Below are 19,789 nucleotides of genomic sequence, written 5' to 3' on the forward strand. Positions count from 1 at the left end.
ATTGGGGTTAGGGTTACCATTGGGGTTGGGGTTACCATTGGGGTTAGGGTTAACATTGGGGTTACCATTTGGGTTAGGGTTACCATTGGGGTTACCATTGGGGTTAGGGTTACCATTGGGGTTACCATTGGGGTTAGGGTTACCATTGGGGTTGGGGTTACCATTGGGGTTAGGGTTACCATTGGGGTTACCATGTGGGTTACCATTGGGGTTGGGGTTACCATTGGGGTTAGGGTTACCATTGGGGTTAGGGTTACCATTGGGGTTACCATTGGGGTTACCATTTGGGTTACCATTGGGGTTGGGGTTACCATTGAGGTTACCATTGGGGTTAGGGTTACCATTGGGGTTACCATTGAGGTTACCATTGGGGTTAGGGTTACCATTGGGGTTGGGGTTACCATTGGGGTTAGGGTTAACATTGGTGTTACCATTGGGGTTAGGGTTACCATTGGGGTTACAATTGGAATTACCATTGGGGTTAGGGTTACCATTGGGGTTGGGGTTACCATTTGGGTTAGGGTTACCATTGGGGTTACCATTGGGGTTAGGGTTACCATTGGGGTTAGGGTTACCATTGGGGTTACCATTGGGGTTAGGGTTACCATTGGGTTTACCATTGGGGTTAGGGTTACCATTGGGGTTACCATTGGGGTTGGGGTTAAGGTTAATGTTCCTGTCTGTCTATGTTAGATACTAAACTAATGTTCCTGTCTGTCTGTCTGTGTTAGATACTAAACTAATGTTCCTGTCTGTCTGTGTTAGATACTAAACTAATGTTCCGGTCTGTCTGTGTTAGATACTAAACTAATGTTCCTGTCTGTCTGTCTGTCTGTGTTAGATACTAAACTAATGTTCCTGTCTGTCTGTGTTAGATACTAAACTAATGTTGCTGTCTGTCTGTCTGTGTTAGATACTAAACTAATGTTCCTGTCTGTGTTAGATACTAAACTAATGTTCCTGTCTGTGTTAGATACTAAACTAACGTTCATGTCTGTATGTCTGTGTTAGATACTAAACTAATGTTCCTGTCTGTGTTAGATACTAAACTAATGTTCCGGTCTGTCTGTGTTAGATACTAAACTAATGTTCCTGTCTGTCTGTCTGTGTTAGATACTAAACTAATGTTCCTGTCTGTCTGTCTGTGTTAGATACTAACGTTCCTGTCTGTTTTAGATACTAAACTAACGATCCCGTCTGTCTGTGTTAGATACTAAACTAATGTTCCTGTCTGTGTTAGATACTAACGTTCCTGTCTGTGTTAGATACTAAACTAACGTTCCTGTCTGTCTATCTGTGTTAGATACTAAACTAATGTTCCTGTCTGTGTTAGATACTAAACTAATGTTCCTGTCTGTGTTAGATACTAACGTTCCTGTCTGTGTTAGATACTAAACTAACGTTCCTGTCTGTCTGTGTTAGGTACTAATGGTCCTGTCTGTGTTAGATACTAACTGTCTGTCTGTGTTAGGTACGGTGGAGTCTGTGTCAGATCCTGTCTGTGTTATATACTAACTGTCTGTCTGTGTTAGGTACGGTGGAGTCCGTGTCAGATCCTGTCTGTGTTATATACTGTCTGTCTGTGTTAGGTTCTAACGGTACTGTCTGTGTTAGGTACGGTGGAGTCTGTGTTAGGTACTAACGGTCCTGTCTGTGTTAGGTACGGTGGAGTCTGTGTCAGATCCTGTCTGTGTTAGATACTAACTGTCTGTCTGTGTTAGATACTAACTGTCTGTCTGTGTCAGATCCTGTCTGTGTTAGATACTAACTGTCTGTCTGTGTTAGGTACGGTGGAGTCTGTGTCAGATCCTGTCTGTGGGTTGAGGCTGATACATACACGCCAACGCAGAATCATAGGAGGAGAAAACTCACTGAGGTAAGGAGAGAACTACATATATATACTGGTGTGTTGATGGGTGTTGTAGTTTTATATAATCCAGAATCATAGGAGGAGAGAACTCACTGAGGTAAGGAGAGAACTACATATATATACTGGTGTGTTGATGGGTGTTGTAGTTTAATATAATCCAGAATCATAGGAGGAGAGAACTCACTGAGGTAAGGAGAGAACTACATATATATACTGGTGTGTTGATGGGTGTTGTAGTTTAATATAATCCAGAATCATAGGAGGAGAGAACTCACTGAGGTAAGGAGAGAACTACATATATATACTGTATATATACTGTGTGTAGCTAGTTGATCTGGTGTGTTGATGGGTGTTGTAGTTCTAGTATGTGTGTTGATGGGTGTTGTAGTTTAATATTATCCAGATATATTATATTATAATACATGGTGTGTTGATGGGTGTTGTAGTTCTAGTATGTGTGTTGATGGGTGTTGTAGTTTAATATTATCCAGATATATTATATTATAATACATGGTGTGTTGATGGGTGTTGTAGTTTAGTTCTAGTATCCGTGTTTGTTGGGGGTTGTAGTTCTAGTATCCGTGTATGTTGGGGGTTGTAGTTCTAGTGTCCGTGTATGTTGGGTGTTGGGTGTTGTAGTTGGGTGTCCGTGTCTAACCCTCATTAGTTTTATTGTGTGTGTGTGTGTGTGTGTGTGTGTGTGTGTGTGTGTGTGTGTGTGTGTGTGTGTGTGTGTGTGTGTGTGTGTGTAGGGGAGGCTGGCCATGGCAGGCTGCGGTGCGTCTCAGAGGCTCTCGGGGGGACGGAAGGTTGGTGTGTGGAGCGACTCTCATCAGCTCCTGTTGGATACTCACCTCAGCTCACTGCTTTAAGAGGTAACTCAAACCAGACCGTGGTTGAGACAGACACCTCAACATTCATCTAGTCACTTCATCAACATCTAGTTTAGAGAGACAGACACCTCAACATGCATCTAGTCACTTCATCAACATCTAGTTTAGAGAGACAGACACCTCAACATGCATCTAGTCACTTCATCAACATCTAGTTTAGAGAGACAGACACCTCAACATGCATCTAGTCACTTCATCAACATCTCATTTAGAGAGACAGACACCTCAACATGCATCTAGTCACTTCATCAACATCTAGTTTAGAGAGACAGACACCTCAACATGCATCTAGTCACTTCATCAACATCTAGTTTAGAGAGACAGACACCTCAACATGCATCTAGTCACTTCATCAACATCTAGTTTAGAGAGACAGACACCTCAACATGCATCTAGTCACTTCATCAACATCTAGTTTAGAGAGACAGACACCTCAACATTCATCTAGTCACTTCATCAACATCTCATTTAGAGAGACAGACACCTCAACATGCATCTAGTCACTTCATCAACATCTAGTTTAGAGAGACAGACACCTCAACATTCATCTAGTCACTTCATCAACATCTAGTTTAGAGAGACAGACACCACAACATTCATCTAGTCACTTCATCAACATCTAGTTTAGAGAGACAGACACCACAACATTCATCTAGTCACTTCATCAACATCTAGTTTAGAGAGACAGACACCACAACATTCATCTAGTCACTTCATCAACATCTAGTTTAGAGAGACAGACACCTCAACATGCATCTAGTCACTTCATCAACATCTAGTTTAGAGAGACAGACACCTCAACATGCATCTAGTCACTTCATCAACATCTAGTTTAGAGAGACAGACACCTCAACATGCATCTAGTCACTTCATCAACATCTAGTTTAGAGAGACAGACACCTCAACATTCATCTAGTCACTTCATCAACGTGTGTGTGTGTGTCTGTGTCTGTGTCTGTGTGTGTGTGTGTGTGTGTGTAAGGTTAAGTTGGGGGTAGCCAATTTTGAGTGTGATGCATATCTCCATGTTGCATATGATGATCTGAGTTCGATGTAAATACTGTGTCTCTCAGCCCCTCTACAGATTTTATCTGGGATATTTTCAAATGTTTGAGTTTGTTATGAAAAACCAGAGACAGATCAGGTCACACTCACACACACATTCTCACACTCACCCACACACACACGCATTCTTACACTCCACTCACACTCACACACACACATTCTTACACTCCACACACACACTCACTCACACACACACATTCTCACACTCCACTCACAGTGTGCCAGAGTGCATTTCTGTCTCAGTGTTTCTCGATTAGAGAGAAAGACCAGCAGAAGCATTCAAAACCAGTTCCTAAAACAAGTTCATAAAACCAGTTTCCCAAAACCAGTTCCTAAAACCAGTTCCTAAAACCAGTTCCCTAAAACCAGTTCCTAAAACCAGTTCCTAAAACCAGTTCCCTAAAATCAGTTCCCTAAAACCAGTTCCTAAAACCAGTTCCCTAAAACCAGTTCCTAAAACCAGTTCCCTAAAACCAGTTCCCTAAAATCAGTTCCCTAAAACCAGTTCCTAAAACCAGTTCCCTAAAACCAGTTCCCAAAACCAGTTCCTAAAACCAGTTCCCAAAACCAGTTCCCTAAAACCAGTTCCTAAAACCAGTTCCTAAAACCAGTTCCCACTCTGGAAAGCTACACATGCAACTGAACAAAGAATATACATTGTACTGAGTAACAGTTTGTATATGGAAATTGAAATAAATTCATCCTCTTTAATGGATGTGTGAAGTTGCTGGATATTGTCGGGAATTGGAACAAGCTGTCGTACACGTCGATCCAGAGCATCCCAAACATGCTCAGGGGGTGACATGTCTGGTGAGTATGCAGGCCATGGAAGAACTGGGACGTTTTCAGCTTCCAGGAATTGTGACCAGATCCTTGTGACATGGGGCTGTACATTATCATGCTGAAACATGAGGTGATGGCGGTGGATGAATGGCACCACAATGGGTCTCAGGATCTCGTCACGGTATCTCTGTTCATTCAAATTGCCATCGATAAAATGCAATTGTGTTTGTTGTCGGTAGCTCATGCCTGCCCATACCATAACTCCACCTCCACCATGGGGCAACGTTGACATCAGCAAACCGCTCACCCACACGACACCATACTCGCTGTCTGCCATCTGCCCGGGACAGTTGAAACAGGGATTCATCCGTGAAGAGCACACTTCTCCAGCGAGGCCAGTGACCATCGAAGGTGAAGATTTGCCCACTGAAGTCGGTTACGATGCCGAACTGCAGTCAGGTCAAGACCCTGGTGAGGACGACGGGCAGATGAGCTTCCCTGAGACGGTTTCTGACAGTTTGTGCAGAAATTCTTCAGTTGTGCAAACCCACAGTTTCATCAGCTGTCTGTTTGGCTGATCTCAGATGATCCTGCAGGTGAAGAAGCCGGATGTGGAGGTCCTGGGTTGACGTGGTTACACGTGGTCTGCGGTTGTGAGGCGTCCGGTTGGACATAATTCTCTAAAACGATGTTAGAGGAGGCGGCTTACGGTAGAAAAATGAACATTCAATTATCTGGCAACAGCTCTGGTGGACATTCCTGCAATCAGCAAGACAATTGCACGCTCCCTCAAAAGCTGAGACATCTGTGACATCGTCATGTCTGACAAAACTGGCCTTTTATTGTCCTCAGCACAAGGTGCACCTGTGTAATGATCATGCCGTTTAATCAGCTTCTTGACATGCCACACCTGTCAGGTGGATGAATGCTCACTAACAGGGATGTAAAACACAACAACATTCGAGAGAGAGAAGCTTTTTGTGTGAATGGGAAAAGATCTGTGATCATGAAACATGGATCCAACACTTTAAATGTTACGTTGTATATGTCAGTTCAGTGTTAATATCTGACTCAGATAAAGATACATAAAGCCATTCAATATGATACATTAAATGTCTACATTAGTGAATTGCTGTATGGGTGGGTTCAACACGATTTGTTGTTAAGCCTTGTCCTGGATTTAATGAAACACATTTTCACAATCATCTATTGAAATGATGGTCCAGAATTATGGTTCATCTGTATGTATCCGGGAAACCAGCCCTTTAAAGTACTTTATCATTTAGACTAGAGATTATAGACCTGGTTCTACAGTTGACTGATCAGGTTCTGATATTCCCTGGTTCTACAGTTGACTGATCAGGTTCTGATATTCCCTGGTTCTACAGTTGACTGATCAGGTTCTGATATTCCCTGGTTCTACAGTTGACTGATCAGGTTCTGATATTCCCTGGTTCTACAGTTGACTGATCAGGTTCTGATATTCCCTGGTTCTACAGTTGACTGATCAGGTTCTGATATTCCCTGGTTCTACAGTTGACTGATCAGGTTCTGATATTCCCTGGTTCTACAGTTCACTGATCAGGTTCTGATATTCCCTGATTCTACAGTTGACTGATCAGGTTCTGATATTCCCTGGTTCTACAGTTGACTGATCAGGTTCTGATATTCCCTGGTTCTACAGTTGACTGATCAGGTTCTGATATTCCCTGATTCTACAGTTGACTGATCAGGTTCTGATATTCCCTGGTTCTACAGTTGACTGATCAGGTTCTGATATTCCCTGGTTCTACAGTTGACTGATCAGGTTCTGATATTCCCTGGTTCTACAGTTGACTGATCAGGTTCTGATATTCCCTGGTTCTACAGTTGACTGATCAGGTTCTGATATTCCCTGGTTCTACAGTTGACTGATCAGGTTCTGATATTCCCTGGTTCTATAGTTGACTGATCAGGTTCTGATATTCCCTGATTCTACAGTTGACTGATCAGGTTCTGATATTCCCTGGTTCTACAGTTGACTGATCAGGTTCTGATATTCCCTGGTTCTACAGTTGACTGATAAGGTTCTGATATTCCCTGGTTCTACAGTTGACTGATCAGGTTCTGACATTCCCTGGTTCTACAGTTGACTGATCAGGTTTCTACAGTTGACTGATCAGGTTCTGATATTCCCTGGTTCTACAGTTGACTGATCAGGTTCTGACATTCCCTGGTTCTACAGTTGACTGATCAGGTTTCTACAGTTGACTGATCAGGTTCAGATATTCCCTGGTTCTACAGTTGACTGATCAGGTTCTGATATTCCCTGGTTCTGCAGTTGACTGATCAGGTTCTGATATTCCCTGGTTCTACAGTTGACTGATAAGGTTCTGATATTCCCTGGTTCTGCAGTTGACTGATCAGGTTCTGATATTCCCTGGTTCTACAGTTGACTGATCAGGTTCTGATATTCCCTGGTTCTACAGTTGACTGATCAGGTTCTGATATTCCCTGATTCTACAGTTCACTGATAAGGTTCTGATATTCCCTGGTTCTACAGTTGACTGATCAGGTTCAGATATTCCCTGGTTCTACAGTTGACTGATCAGGTTCTGATATTCCCTGGTTCTACAGTTGACTGATCAGGTTCAGATGAATGTTAAAGGAACAAACTGGGACATCCATTTTTGGACATTTTAAAAGTGACAGGATTGTTTTTCGAATCCTAGATTGTCCGTTTAAACCCAGTGCAGTTTTAACAGGCTGTTACCTCTGCAGGTCGACACTCACAGTCTAAATGGGGGACTTCCGAATTTTAGGTGTCACCTTTCAATACTGCTGTAATAGAGATGGCATTCACACGTAGAAGCATGCACACACACACACACACACACACACACACACACACACACACACACACACACACACACACACACACACACACACACACACACACACACACACATATACACATACACACACACATACACACACACACACACACACACACACAGAGACACACACACACACACACACACACACAGAGACACACACACATACACACACAGAGACACATACACACACACACACACACACACACACACACACACACACACACACACACACACACACACACACACACACACAGAGACACATACACACACACACACACACATACACACACAGAGACACATACACACACACACACACACACACACACACACACACACACACACACACACACACACACACACACACACAGAGACACATACACACACAGAGACACACACACACACACACACACACATACACACACACATACACACACACACACACACACACACACACACACACACACACACACACACACACACACACACACACATACACACACACACACACACACACACACACACACACATACACACACACATACACACACACACACACAGATGTAGACGCAGGAATATGGACATGATATCGTCACTCCTAAAGTTACAACAGGTCAACTAACCACTGATCTATTGGAGAACCACGAGATATTCTCTCAGATCGGAAAGCAAACGATCTGTCACCCAGAGTAGGAGGGACTGTGTCCTGCTGTGGATCTGACGGTCTGTCACCCAGAGTAGGAGGGACTGTGTCCTGCTGTGGATCTGACGGTCTGTCACCCAGAGTAGGAGGGACTGTGTCCTGCTGTGGATCTGACGGTCTGTCACCCAGAGTAGGAGGGACTGTGTCCTGCTGTGGATCTGACGGTCTGTCACCCAGAGTAGGAGGGACTGTGTCCTGCTGTGGATCTGACGGTCTGTCACCCAGAGTAGGAGGGACTGTGTCCTGCTGTGGATCTGACGGTCTGTCACCCAGAGTAGGAGGGACTGTGGTCTGCTGTGGATCTGACGGTCTGTCACCCAGAGTAGGAGGGACTGTGTCCTGCTGTGGATCTGACGGTCTGTCACCCAGAGTAGGAGGGACTGTGTCCTGCTGTGGATCTGACGGTCTGACACCCAGAGTAGGAGGGACTGTGTCCTGCTGTGGATCTGACGGTCTGTCACCCAGAGTAGGAGGGACTGTGTCCTGCTGTGGATCTGACGGTCTGTCACCCAGAGTAGGAGGGACTGTGTCCTGCTGTGGATCTGACGGTCTGTCACCCAGAGTAGGAGGGACTGTGTCCTGCTGTGGATCTGACGGTCTGTCACCCAGAGTAGGAGGGACTGTGTCCTGCTGTGGATCTGACGGTCTGTCACCCAGAGTAGGAGGGACTGTGTCCTGCTGTGGATCTGACGGTCTGTCACCCAGAGTAGGAGGGACTGTGTCCTGCTGTGGATCTGACGGTCTGACACCCAGAGTAGGAGGGACTGTGTCCTGCTGTGGATCTGACGGTCTGTCACCCAGAGTAGGAGGGACTGTGTCCTGCTGTGGATCTGACGGTCTGTCACCCAGAGTAGGAGGGACTGTGTCCTGCTGTGGATCTGACGGTCTGTCACCCAGAGTAGGAGGGACTGTGTCCTGCTGTGGATCTGACGGTCTGTCACCCAGAGTAGGAGGGACTGTGGTCTGCTGTGGATCTGACGGTCTGTCACCCAGAGTAGGAGGGACTGTGTTCTGCTGTGGATCTGACGGTCTGTCACCCAGAGTAGGAGGGACTGTGTCCTGCTGTGGATCTGACGGTCTGTCACCCAGAGTAGGAGGGACTGTGTTCTGCTGTGGATCTGACGGTCTGACACCCAGAGTAGGAGGGACTGTGTCCTGCTGTGGATCTGACGGTCTGTCACCCAGAGTAGGAGGGACTGTGTCCTGCTGTGGATCTGACGGTCTGACACCCAGAGTAGGAGGGACTGTGTCCTGCTGTGGATCTGACGGTCTGTCACCCAGAGTAGGAGGGACTGTGTCCTGCTGTGGATCTGACGGTCTGTCACCCAGAGTAGGAGGGACTGTGTCCTGCTGTGGATCTGACGGTCTGTCACCCAGAGTAGGAGGGACTGTGTCCTGCTGTGGATCTGACGGTCTGTCACCCAGAGTAGGAGGGACTGTGGTCTGCTGTGGATCTGACGGTCTGTCACCCAGAGTAGGAGGGACTGTGTTCTGCTGTGGATCTGACGGTCTGTCACCCAGAGTAGGAGGGACTGTGTCCTGCTGTGGATCTGACGGTCTGTCACCCAGAGTAGGAGGGACTGTGTTCTGCTGTGGATCTGACGGTCTGACACCCAGAGTAGGAGGGACTGTGTCCTGCTGTGGATCTGACGGTCTGTCACCCTGAGTAGGAGGGACTGTGTCCTGTTAAATGTGTCCTGCTGTGGATCTAACGGTCTGTCACCCAGAGTAGGAGGGACTGTGTCCTGCTGTGGATCTGACGGTCTGTCACCCAGAGTAGGAGGGACTGTGTCCTGCTGTGGATCTGACGGTCTGACACCCAGAGTAGGAGGGACTGTGTCCTGTTAAATGTGTCCTGCTGTGGATCTGACGGTCTGTCACCCAGAGTAGGAGGGACTGTGTCCTGCTGTAGATCTGACAGTCTGTCACCCAGAGTAGGAGGGACTGTGTCCTGCTGTGGATCTGACGGTCTGTCACCCAGAGTAGGAGGGACTGTGTCCTGCTGTGGATCTGACGGTCTGACACCCAGAGTAGGAGGGACTGTGTCCTGCTGTGGATCTGACGGTCTGTCACCCAGAGTAGGGGGGACTGTTTAATGTGTCCTGCTGTGGATCTGACGGTCTGTCACCCAGAGTAGGAGGGACTGTGTCCTGCTGTGGATCTGACGGTCTGTCACCCAGAGTAGGAGGGACTGTGTCCTGCTGTGGATCTGACGGTCTGTCACCCAGAGTAGGAGGGACTGTGTCCTGTTAAATGTGTTCTGCTGTGGATCTAACGGTCCCTGTGTCTGTGTGAGCTCTATCTGTGTGGTGATCAGGAGACAGGAAACAGGAAACAGAGAACAGTGGTAGTTACTGTCCCCAGGTACATTCAGTCACTCTGATAGAGAGACAGGAAACAGGAAACAGAACAGTGGTAGTTACTGTCCCCAGGTACATTCAGTCACTCTGATAGAGAGACAGGAAACAGAGAACAGAGAATAGTGGGAGTTACTGTCTCCAGGTACATTCAGACACTCGGATAGAGAGACAGGAAACAGGAAACAGAATAGTGGTAGTTACTGTCTCCAGGTACATTCAGACACTCGGATAGAGAGACAGGAAACAGGAAACAGAGAATAGTGGGAGTTACTGTCTCCAGGTACATTCAGACACTCGGATAGAGAGACAGGAAACAGGAAACAGAATAGTGGTAGTTACTGTCTCCAGGTACATTCAGACACTCTGATAGAGAGACAGGAAACAGGTGACAGGAAACAGAGAATAGTGGTAGTTACTGTCTCCAGGTACATTCAGACACTCGGATAGAGAGACAGGAAACAGGAAACAGAGAACAGTGGTAGTTACTGTCTCCAGGTACATTCAGACACTCTGATAGAGAGACAGGAAACAGGAAACAGAGAATAGTGGGAGTTACTGTCTCCAGGTACATTCAGACACTCTGATAGAGAGACAGGAAACAGGAAACAGAGGATAGTGGTAGTTACTGTCTCCAGGTACATTCAGACATTCGGTTAGAGAGACAGGAAACAGGAAACAGAGATTAGTGGTAGTTACTGTCTCCAGGTACATTCAGACACTCTGATAGAGAGACAGGAAACAGGAAACAGGAAACAGAGAATAGTGGGAGTTACTGTCTCCAGGTACATTCAGACACTCTGATAGAGAGACAGGAAACAGGAAACAGAGAATAGTGGTAGTTACTGTCTCCAGGTACATTCAGACACTCTGATAGAGAGACAGGAAACAGGAAACAGAGAATAGTGGTAGTTACTGTCTCCAGGTACATTCAGTCACTCTGATAGAGAGACAGGAAACAGGAAACAGAGAACAGTGGTAGTTACTGTCCCCAGGTACATTCAGTCACTCTGATAGAGAGACAGGAAACAGAGAACAGAGAATAGTGGGAGTTACTGTCTCCAGGTACATTCAGACACTCGGATAGAGAGACAGGAAACAGGAAACAGAGAATAGTGGGAGTTACTGTCTCCAGGTACATTCAGACACTCGGATAGAGAGACAGGAAACAGGAAACAGAATAGTGGTAGTTACTGTCTCCAGGTACATTCAGACACTCTGATAGAGAGACAGGAAACAGGAAACAGAGAATAGTGGTAGTTACTGTCTCCAGGTACATTCAGACACTCTGATAGAGAGACAGGAAACAGGAAACAGAGAATAGTGGTAGTTACTGTCTCCAGGTACATTCAGACATTCGGATAGAGAGACAGGAAACAGGAAACAGAGAATAGTGGTAGTTACTGTCTCCAGGTACATTCAGACACTCTGATAGAGAGACAGGAAACAGGAAACAGAGAATAGTGGGAGTTACTGTCTCCAGGTACATTCAGACACTGATAGAGAGACAGGAAACAGGAAACAGAGAATAGTGGTAGTTACTGTCTCCAGGTACATTCAGACACTCGGATAGAGAGACAGGAAACAGGAAACAGAGAATAGTGGTAGTTACTGTCTCCAGGTACATTCAGACACTCGGATAGAGAGACAGGAAACAGGAAACAGAGAATAGTGGTAGTTACTGTCTCCAGGTACATTCAGACACTCTGATAGAGAGACAGGAAACAGAATAGTGGTAGTTACTGTCTCCAGGTACATTCAGACACTCTGATAGAGAGACAGGAAACAGGAAACAGAGAATAGTGGTAGTTACTGTCTCCAGGTACATTCAGACACTCGGATAGAGAGACAGGAAACAGGAAACAGAGAATAGTGGTAGTTACTGTCTCCAGGTACATTCAGACACTGATAGAGAGACAGGAAACAGGAAACAGAGAATAGTGGGAGTTACTGTCTCCAGGTACATTCAGACACTCTGATAGAGAGACAGGAAACAGGAAACAGAGAATAGTGGTAGTTACTGTCTCCAGGTACATTCAGACACTCTGATAGAGAGACAGGAAACAGAATAGTGGTAGTTACTGTCTCCAGGTACATTCAGACACTCGGATAGAGAGACCGGAAACAGGAAACAGAGAATAGTGGTAGTTACTGTCTCCAGGTACATTCAGACACTCTGATAGAGAGACAGGAAACAGAGAACAGTGGTAGTTACTGTCTCCAGGTACATTCAGACACTCTGATAGAGAGACAGGAAACAGGAAACAGAGAATAGTGGTAGTTACTGTCTCCAGTTACATTCAGACACTCGGATAGAGAGACAGGAAACAGGAAACAGAGAATAGTGGTAGTTACTGTCTCCAGGTACATTCAGACACTCTGATAGAGAGACAGGAAACAGAATAGTGGTAGTTACTGTCTCCAGGTACATTCAGACACTCGGATAGAGAGACAGGAAACAGGAAACAGAGAATAGTGGGAGTTACTGTCTCCAGGTACATTCAGACACTCTGATGGAGAGACAGGAAACAGGAAACAGAGAATAGTGGTAGTTACTGTCTCCAGGTACATTCAGACACTCTGATAGAGAGACAGGAAACAGGAAACAGAGAATAGTGGGAGTTACTGTCTCCAGGTACATTCAGACACTCTGATAGAGAGACAGGAAACAGGAAACAGAGAATAGTGGTAGTTACTGTCTCCAGGTACATTCAGACACTCTGATAGAGAGACAGGAAACAGAATAGTGGTAGTTACTGTCTACGTACATTCAGACACTCTGATAGAGAGACAGGAAACAGGAAACAGAGAATAGTGGTAGTTACCGTCTCCAGGTACATTCAGACACTCTGATAACAAATAGGGTTAAGTGCATTGCTCAAGGGCACGTCGACAGATTTCCTAGTCATCTCGGGGATTCAAACTTGGCCAACGCTCTTAATTAACCACTTAACCTACCATTCCATAATTACCATTCTCTGGTTAACTCTCCTCTCCTCCAGGGATGGTAACAGTACAAGGTGAGGGTTGGGGATTACCATTCTCTGGTTAACTCTCCTCTCTCTCCTCCAGGGATGGTAACAGTACAAGGTGAGGGTTGGGGATTACCATTCTCTGGTTAACTCTCCTCTCCTCCAGGGATGGTAACAGTACAAGGTGAGGGTTGGGGATTACCATTCTCTGGTTAACTCTCCTCTCCTCCAGGGATGGTAACAGTACAAGGTGAGGGTTGGGGATTACCATTCTCTGGTTAACTCTCCTCTCCTCCAGGGATGGTAACAGTACAAGGTGAGGGTTAGGGATTACCATTCTCTGGTTAACTCTCCTCTCCTCCAGGCATGGTAACAGTACAAGGTGAGGGTTGGGGATTACCATTCTCTGGTTAACTCTCCTCTCCTCCAGGCATGGTAACAGTACAAGGTGAGGGTTGGGGATTACCATTCTCTGGTTAACTCTCCTCTCCTCCAGGGATGGTAACAGTACAAGGTGAGGGTTGGGGATTACCATTCTCTGGTTAACTCTCCTCTCCTCCAGGGATGGTAACAGTACAAGGTGAGGGTTGGGGATTACCATTCTCTGGTTAACTCTCCTCTCCTCCAGGGATGGTAACAGTACAAGGTGAGGGTTGGGGATTACCATTCTCTGGTTAACTCTCCTCTCCTCCAGGGATGGTAACAGTACAAGGTGAGGGTTGGGGATTACCATTCTCTGGTTAACTCTCCTCTCCTCCAGGGATGGTAACAGTACAAGGTGAGGGTTGGGGATTACCATTCTCTGGTGAACTCTCATCTCCTCCAGGGATGGTAACAGTACAAGGTGAGGGTTGGGGATTACCATTCTCTGGTTAACTCTCCTCTCCTCCAGGGATGGTAACAGTACAAGGTGAGGGTTGGGGATTACCATTCTCTGGTTAACTCTCCTCTCCCCCATCGATGGTAACAGTACAAGGTGAGGGTTGGGGATTACCATTCTCTGGTTAACTCTCCTCTCCTCCAGGGATGGTAACAGTACAAGGTGAGGGTTGGGGATTACCATTCTCTGGTCAACTCTCCTCTCTCTCACCCAGGCATGGTAACAGTACAAGGTGAGGGTTGGGGATTACCATTCTCTGGTTAACTCTCCTCTCCTCCAGGCATGGTAACAGTACTAAACAGTACAAGGTGAGGGTAGGGGATTACCATTCTCTGGTTAACTCTCCTCTCCTCCAGGCATGGTAACAGTACAAGGTGAGGGTTGGGGATTACCATTCTCTGGTTAACTCTCCTCTCCTCCAGGGATGGTAACAGTACAAGGTGAGGGTTGGGGATTACCATTCTCTGGTTAACTCTCCTCTCCTCCAGGGATGGTAACAGTACAAGGTGAGGGTTGGGGATTACCATTCTCTGGTTAACTCTCCTCTCCTCCAGGGATGGTAACAGTACAAGGTGAGGGTAGGGGATTACCATTCTCTGGTTAACTCTCCTCTCCTCCAGGGATGGTAACAGTACAAGGTGAGGGTTGGGGATTACCATTCTCTGGTTAACTCTCCTCTCCTCCAGGGATGGTAACAGTACAAGGTGAGGGTTGGGGATTACCATTCTCTGGTTAACTCTCCTCTCTCTCACCCAGGGATGGTAACAGTACAAGGTGAGGGTTGGGGATTACCATTCTCTGGTTAACTCTCCTCTCCTCCAGGGATGGTAACAGTACAAGGTGAGGGTTGGGGATTACCATTCTCTGGTTAACTCTCCTCTCCTCCAGGGATGGTAACAGTACAAGGTGAGGGTTGGGGATTACCATTCTCTGGTTAACTCTCCTCTCCTCCAGGGATGGTAACAGTACAAGGTGAGGGTTGGGGATTACCATTCTCTGGTTAACTCTCCTCTCCTCCAGGGATGGTAACAGTACAAGGTGAGGGTTGGGGATTACCATTCTCTGGTTAACTCTCCTCTCCTCCAGGGATGGTAACAGTACAAGGTGAGGGTTGGGGATTACCATTCTCTGGTTAACTCTCCTCTCTCTCACCCAGGCATGGTAACAGTACAAGGTGAGGGTTGGGGATTACCATTCTCTGGTTAACTCTCCTCTCCTCCAGGCATGGTAACAGTACAAGGTGAGGGTTGGGGATTACCATTCTCTGGTTAACTCTCCTCTCCTCCAGGCATGGTAACAGTACAAGGTGAGGGTTGGGGATTACCATTCTCTGGTTAACTCTCCTCTCCTCCAGGGATGGTAACAGTACAAGGTGAGGGTTGGGGATTACCATTCTCTGGTTAACTCTCCTCTCCTCCAGGGATGGTAACAGTACAAGGTGAGGGTTGGGGATTACCATTCTCTGGTTAACTCTCCTCTCTCTCACCCAGGCATGGTAACAGTACTAAACAGTACAAGGTGAGGGTAGGGGATTACCATTCTCTGGTTAACTCTCCTCTCCTCCAGGGATGGTAACAGTACAAGGTGAGGGTAGGGGATTACCATTCTCTGGTTAACTCTCCTCTCCTCCAGGGATGGTAACAGTACAAGGTGAGGGTAGGGGATTACCATTCTCTGGTTAACTCTCCTCTCCTCAAGGGATGGTAACAGTACTAAACAGTACAAGGTGAGGGTTGGGGATTACCATTCTCTGGTTAACTCTCCTCTCTCTCCTCCAGGCATGGTAACAGTACTAAACAGTACAAGGTGAGGGTAGGGGATTACCATTCTCTGGTTAACTCTCCTCTCTCTCCTCCAGGCATGGTAACAGTACTAAACAGTACAAGGTGAGGGTTGGGGATTACCATTCTCTGGTTAACTCTCCTCTCTCTCCTCCAGGCATGGTAACAGTACTAAACAGTACAAGGTGAGGGTTGGGGATTACCATTCTCTGGTTAACTCTCCTCTCTCTCACCCAGGCATGGTAACAGTACTAAACAGTACAAGGTGAGGGTAGGGGATTACCATTCTCTGGTTAACTCTCCTCTCCTCCAGGGATGGTAACAGTACTAAACAGTACAAGGTGAGGGTAGGGGATTACTATTCTCTGGTTAACTCTCCTCTCCTCCAGGGATGGTAACAGTACAAGGTGAGGGTAGGGGATTACCATTCTCTGGTTAACTCTCCTCTCCTCCAGGGATGGTAACAGTACAAGGTGAGGGTAGGGGATTACCATTCTCTGGTTAACTCTCCTCTCCTCCAGGGATGGTAACAGTACAAGGTGAGGGTTGGGGATTACCATTCTCTGGTTAACTCTCCTCTCCTCCAGGGATGGTAACAGTACAAGGTGAGGGTAGGGGATTACCATTCTCTGGTTAACTCTCCTCTCCTCCAGGGATGGTAACAGTACAAGGTGAGGGTTGGGGATTACCATTCTCTGGTTAACTCTCCTCTCCTCCAGGGATGGTAACAGTACAAGGTGAGGGTTGGGGATTACCATTCTCTGGTTAACTCTCCTCTCCTCCAGGGATGGTAACAGTACAAGGTGAGGGTTGGGGATTATCATTCTCTGGTTAACTCTCCTCTCTCTCCCCCAGGGATGGTAACAGTACTAAACAGTACAAGGTGAGGGTTGGGGATTACCATTCTCTGGTTAACTCTCCTCTCTCTCCTCCAGGGATGGTAACAGTACAAGGTGAGGGTTGGGGATTACCATTCTCTGGTTAACTCTCCTCTCTCTCACCCAGGCATGGTAACAGTACTAAACAGTACAAGGTGAGGGTTAGGGATTACCATTCTCTGGTTAACTCTCCTCTCTCTCCTCCAGGCATGGTAACAGTACTAAACAGTACAAGGTGAGGGTTGGGGATTACCATTCTCTGGTTAACTCTCGTCTCTCTCACCCAGGCATGGTAACAGTACCAAACAGTACAAGGTGAGGGTTGGGGATTACCATTCTCTGGTTAACTCTCGTCTCTCTCACCCAGGCATGGTAACAGTACTAAACAGTACAAGGTGAGGGTTGGGGATTATCATTCTCTGGTTCCCGAGGAGTTTGAGGAGGAGTACGCTGTCGATCAGATCGTCCTGCACCCTAGCTACCGTTCCCACAGCAACGACTACGACCTGGCCTTGGTGCGTCTGTCGCCGGGAGTGGCGGGGAAGGGCCGCGGTCGATGTGTGGCGTTCAGTCGCCACGTCCTGCCCGCCTGTCTGCCGCTACGCAAGGAGAGAGTCCTGAAACAGGCTTCCAACTGTCACATCACAGGCTGGGGGGACACAGGTGAGATGGGGGGGGGTGGAAGACCAGGGGGGTGTTTAGTGTGGAAGACGAGGGGGTGTAGTGGGTGATTTAGTGTGGAAGACGAGGGGCGTGTTAGTGGGGAAGATGAGGGGGGTGTTAGTGGGGAAGACCGGGGGGGTGTTAGTGGGTGATTTAGTGGGGAAGACGAAGGGGTGTTAGTAGGTGATTTAGTGGGGAAGACCAGGGGGGTGTTAGTGGGTGATTTAGTGGGGAAGACCAGGGGGGTGTTAGTGGGGAAGACCAGGGGGGTGTTAGTGGGTGATTTAGTGTGGAAGACCAGGGGGGTGTTAGTGGGTGATTTAGTGTGGAAGACCAGGGGGGTGTTAGTGGGGAAGACCAGGGGGGTGTTAGTGGGTGATTTAGTGTGGAAGACGAAGGGGTGTTAGTGGGTGATTTAGTGGGGAAGACCAGGGGGGTGTTAGTGGGTGATTTAGTGTGGAAGATGAGGGGGGTGATTTAGTGTGGAAGACCAGGGGGGTGTTAGTGGGTGATTTAGTGTGGAAGACCAGGGGGGTGTTAGTGGGTGATTTAGTGTGGAAGATGAGGGGGGTGATTTAGTGTGGAAGACCGGGGGGGGGGGTGTTAGTGGGTGATTTAGTGTGGAAGACCAGGGGGGTGTTAGTGGGTGATTTAGTGGGGAAGACCAGGGGGGGTGTTAGTGGGTGATTTAGTGGGGAAGACCAGGGGGGTGTTAGTGGGTGATTTAGTGGGGAAGACGAAGGGGTGTTAGTGGGTGATTTAGTGTGGAAGACCAGGGGGGTGTTAGTGGGTGATTTAGTGGGGAAGACCAGGGGGGTGTTAGTGGGTGATTTAGTGTGGAAGCTGAGGGGGATGTTAGTGATTAATGGACCAGTTGAATGGTAATCGTCTCTCTAATTAAACAGACTAAAGGCCCAGTGTAATGGTAATCGTCTCTCTCTGTCCTCCAGGTCGCTCCTACTCTAAGACCCTCCAACAGGCTCCTCTCTCCCTCCTCCCCCGTCGTCACTGCCAACAGCGTTACCACGGAGCCTTCACTAGCCGCATGCTCTGCGCCGGGACAGACGGCCAATCGGAGCGCCGCGTGGACAGTTGCCGTGGAGACAGCGGCGGCCCGTTGGTGTGTGAGCGTCCGGGCGGAGGGTGGGTCGTGTACGGTGTGACGTCGTGGGGTCACTCCTGTCGCACGCAACACTCACCTGGCGTCTACACTAAAGTCTCCGCCTTCACACCCTGGATACACAAGGTGATTGGACAATGAGAGGGATACAGGAACTGGATCGTCAAGGTGATTGGACAATGGGAAGAATATAGGAAGTGGATCTGCAAGGTGATTGGACATTGGGATAAGGGCATGAAGAGATGACAGCCAATGTGAGACAGTGGTAGATAACGGACTGGCCAATTGAGAAGGACTATATTTGGAGCTTGTAATTTGATTGGTCAGTAAAATAAGTGGTTTCAAACCAGTTGAAAGACCCCTGTCTCTATTTCATATCCATCCCTCCCCCTTTACCCCCTCTCTCTCTCTCCTTTCCCCTCTCCTCTTCCTCCTCGTTCCCTCTCTTCCTCCTCGTTCCCTCTCTCTCTTCCTCCTCGTTCCCTCTCTCTCTTCCTCCTCGTTCCCTCTCTCTCCTCCTCCTCGTTCCCTCTCTCTCCTCCTCCTCATTCCCTCTCTTTCTTCCTCCTCATTCCCTCTCTATCCTCCTCCTCATTCCCTCTCTCTCTTCCTCCTCGTTCCCTCTCTCTCTTCCTCCTCGTTCCCTCTCTCTCTCTCCTTTCCCCTCTCTCTCTTCCTCCTTCCCTCTCTCTCTCTACCTCCTCGTTCCCTCTCTCTCCTCCTCCTCATTCCCTCTCTCTCTTCCTCCTCGTTCCCTCTCTCCTCCTCCTCCTCCTCCTCCTTGTTCCCTCTCTCTCCTCCTCCTCCTCGTTCCCTCTCTCTCTCTCTCTCTCTCTCTCTCCTTTCCCCTCTCCTCTTCCTGCTCGTTCCCCCTCTCTCTTCCTCCTCGTTCCCCCTCTCTTCCTCCTCGTTCCCTCTCTCTCTTCCTCCTCGTTCTCTCTCTCTCATCCT

The 19,789-nt window shown here is 47.6% G+C and overlaps 1 protein-coding gene across 1 annotated transcript in view; it reads left to right on the forward strand.

Annotated features, from left to right (window-relative positions):
* LOC116365353 (neurotrypsin) overlaps positions 1-19,307 on the forward strand; it is a gene marked incomplete at its 5' end in the record, with an annotated part of 38,388 nt that extends 19,081 nt beyond the window's left edge. Inside the window, 4 exons of the mRNA XM_031818001.1 lie at positions 1,786-1,876; positions 2,623-2,745; positions 17,423-17,718; positions 18,669-19,307. Coding sequence (XP_031673861.1) covers positions 1,786-1,876; positions 2,623-2,745; positions 17,423-17,718; positions 18,669-18,979 — 821 coding nt within the window. The remainder of the gene's footprint in view (positions 1-1,785; positions 1,877-2,622; positions 2,746-17,422; positions 17,719-18,668) is intronic.
* Positions 19,308-19,789: the final 482 nt, after the last annotated feature.

Source organism: Oncorhynchus kisutch, unplaced genomic scaffold (genome assembly GCF_002021735.2).
Source record: "Oncorhynchus kisutch isolate 150728-3 unplaced genomic scaffold, Okis_V2 scaffold1223, whole genome shotgun sequence".
NCBI classification, from domain to species: domain Eukaryota; kingdom Metazoa; phylum Chordata; class Actinopteri; order Salmoniformes; family Salmonidae; genus Oncorhynchus; species Oncorhynchus kisutch.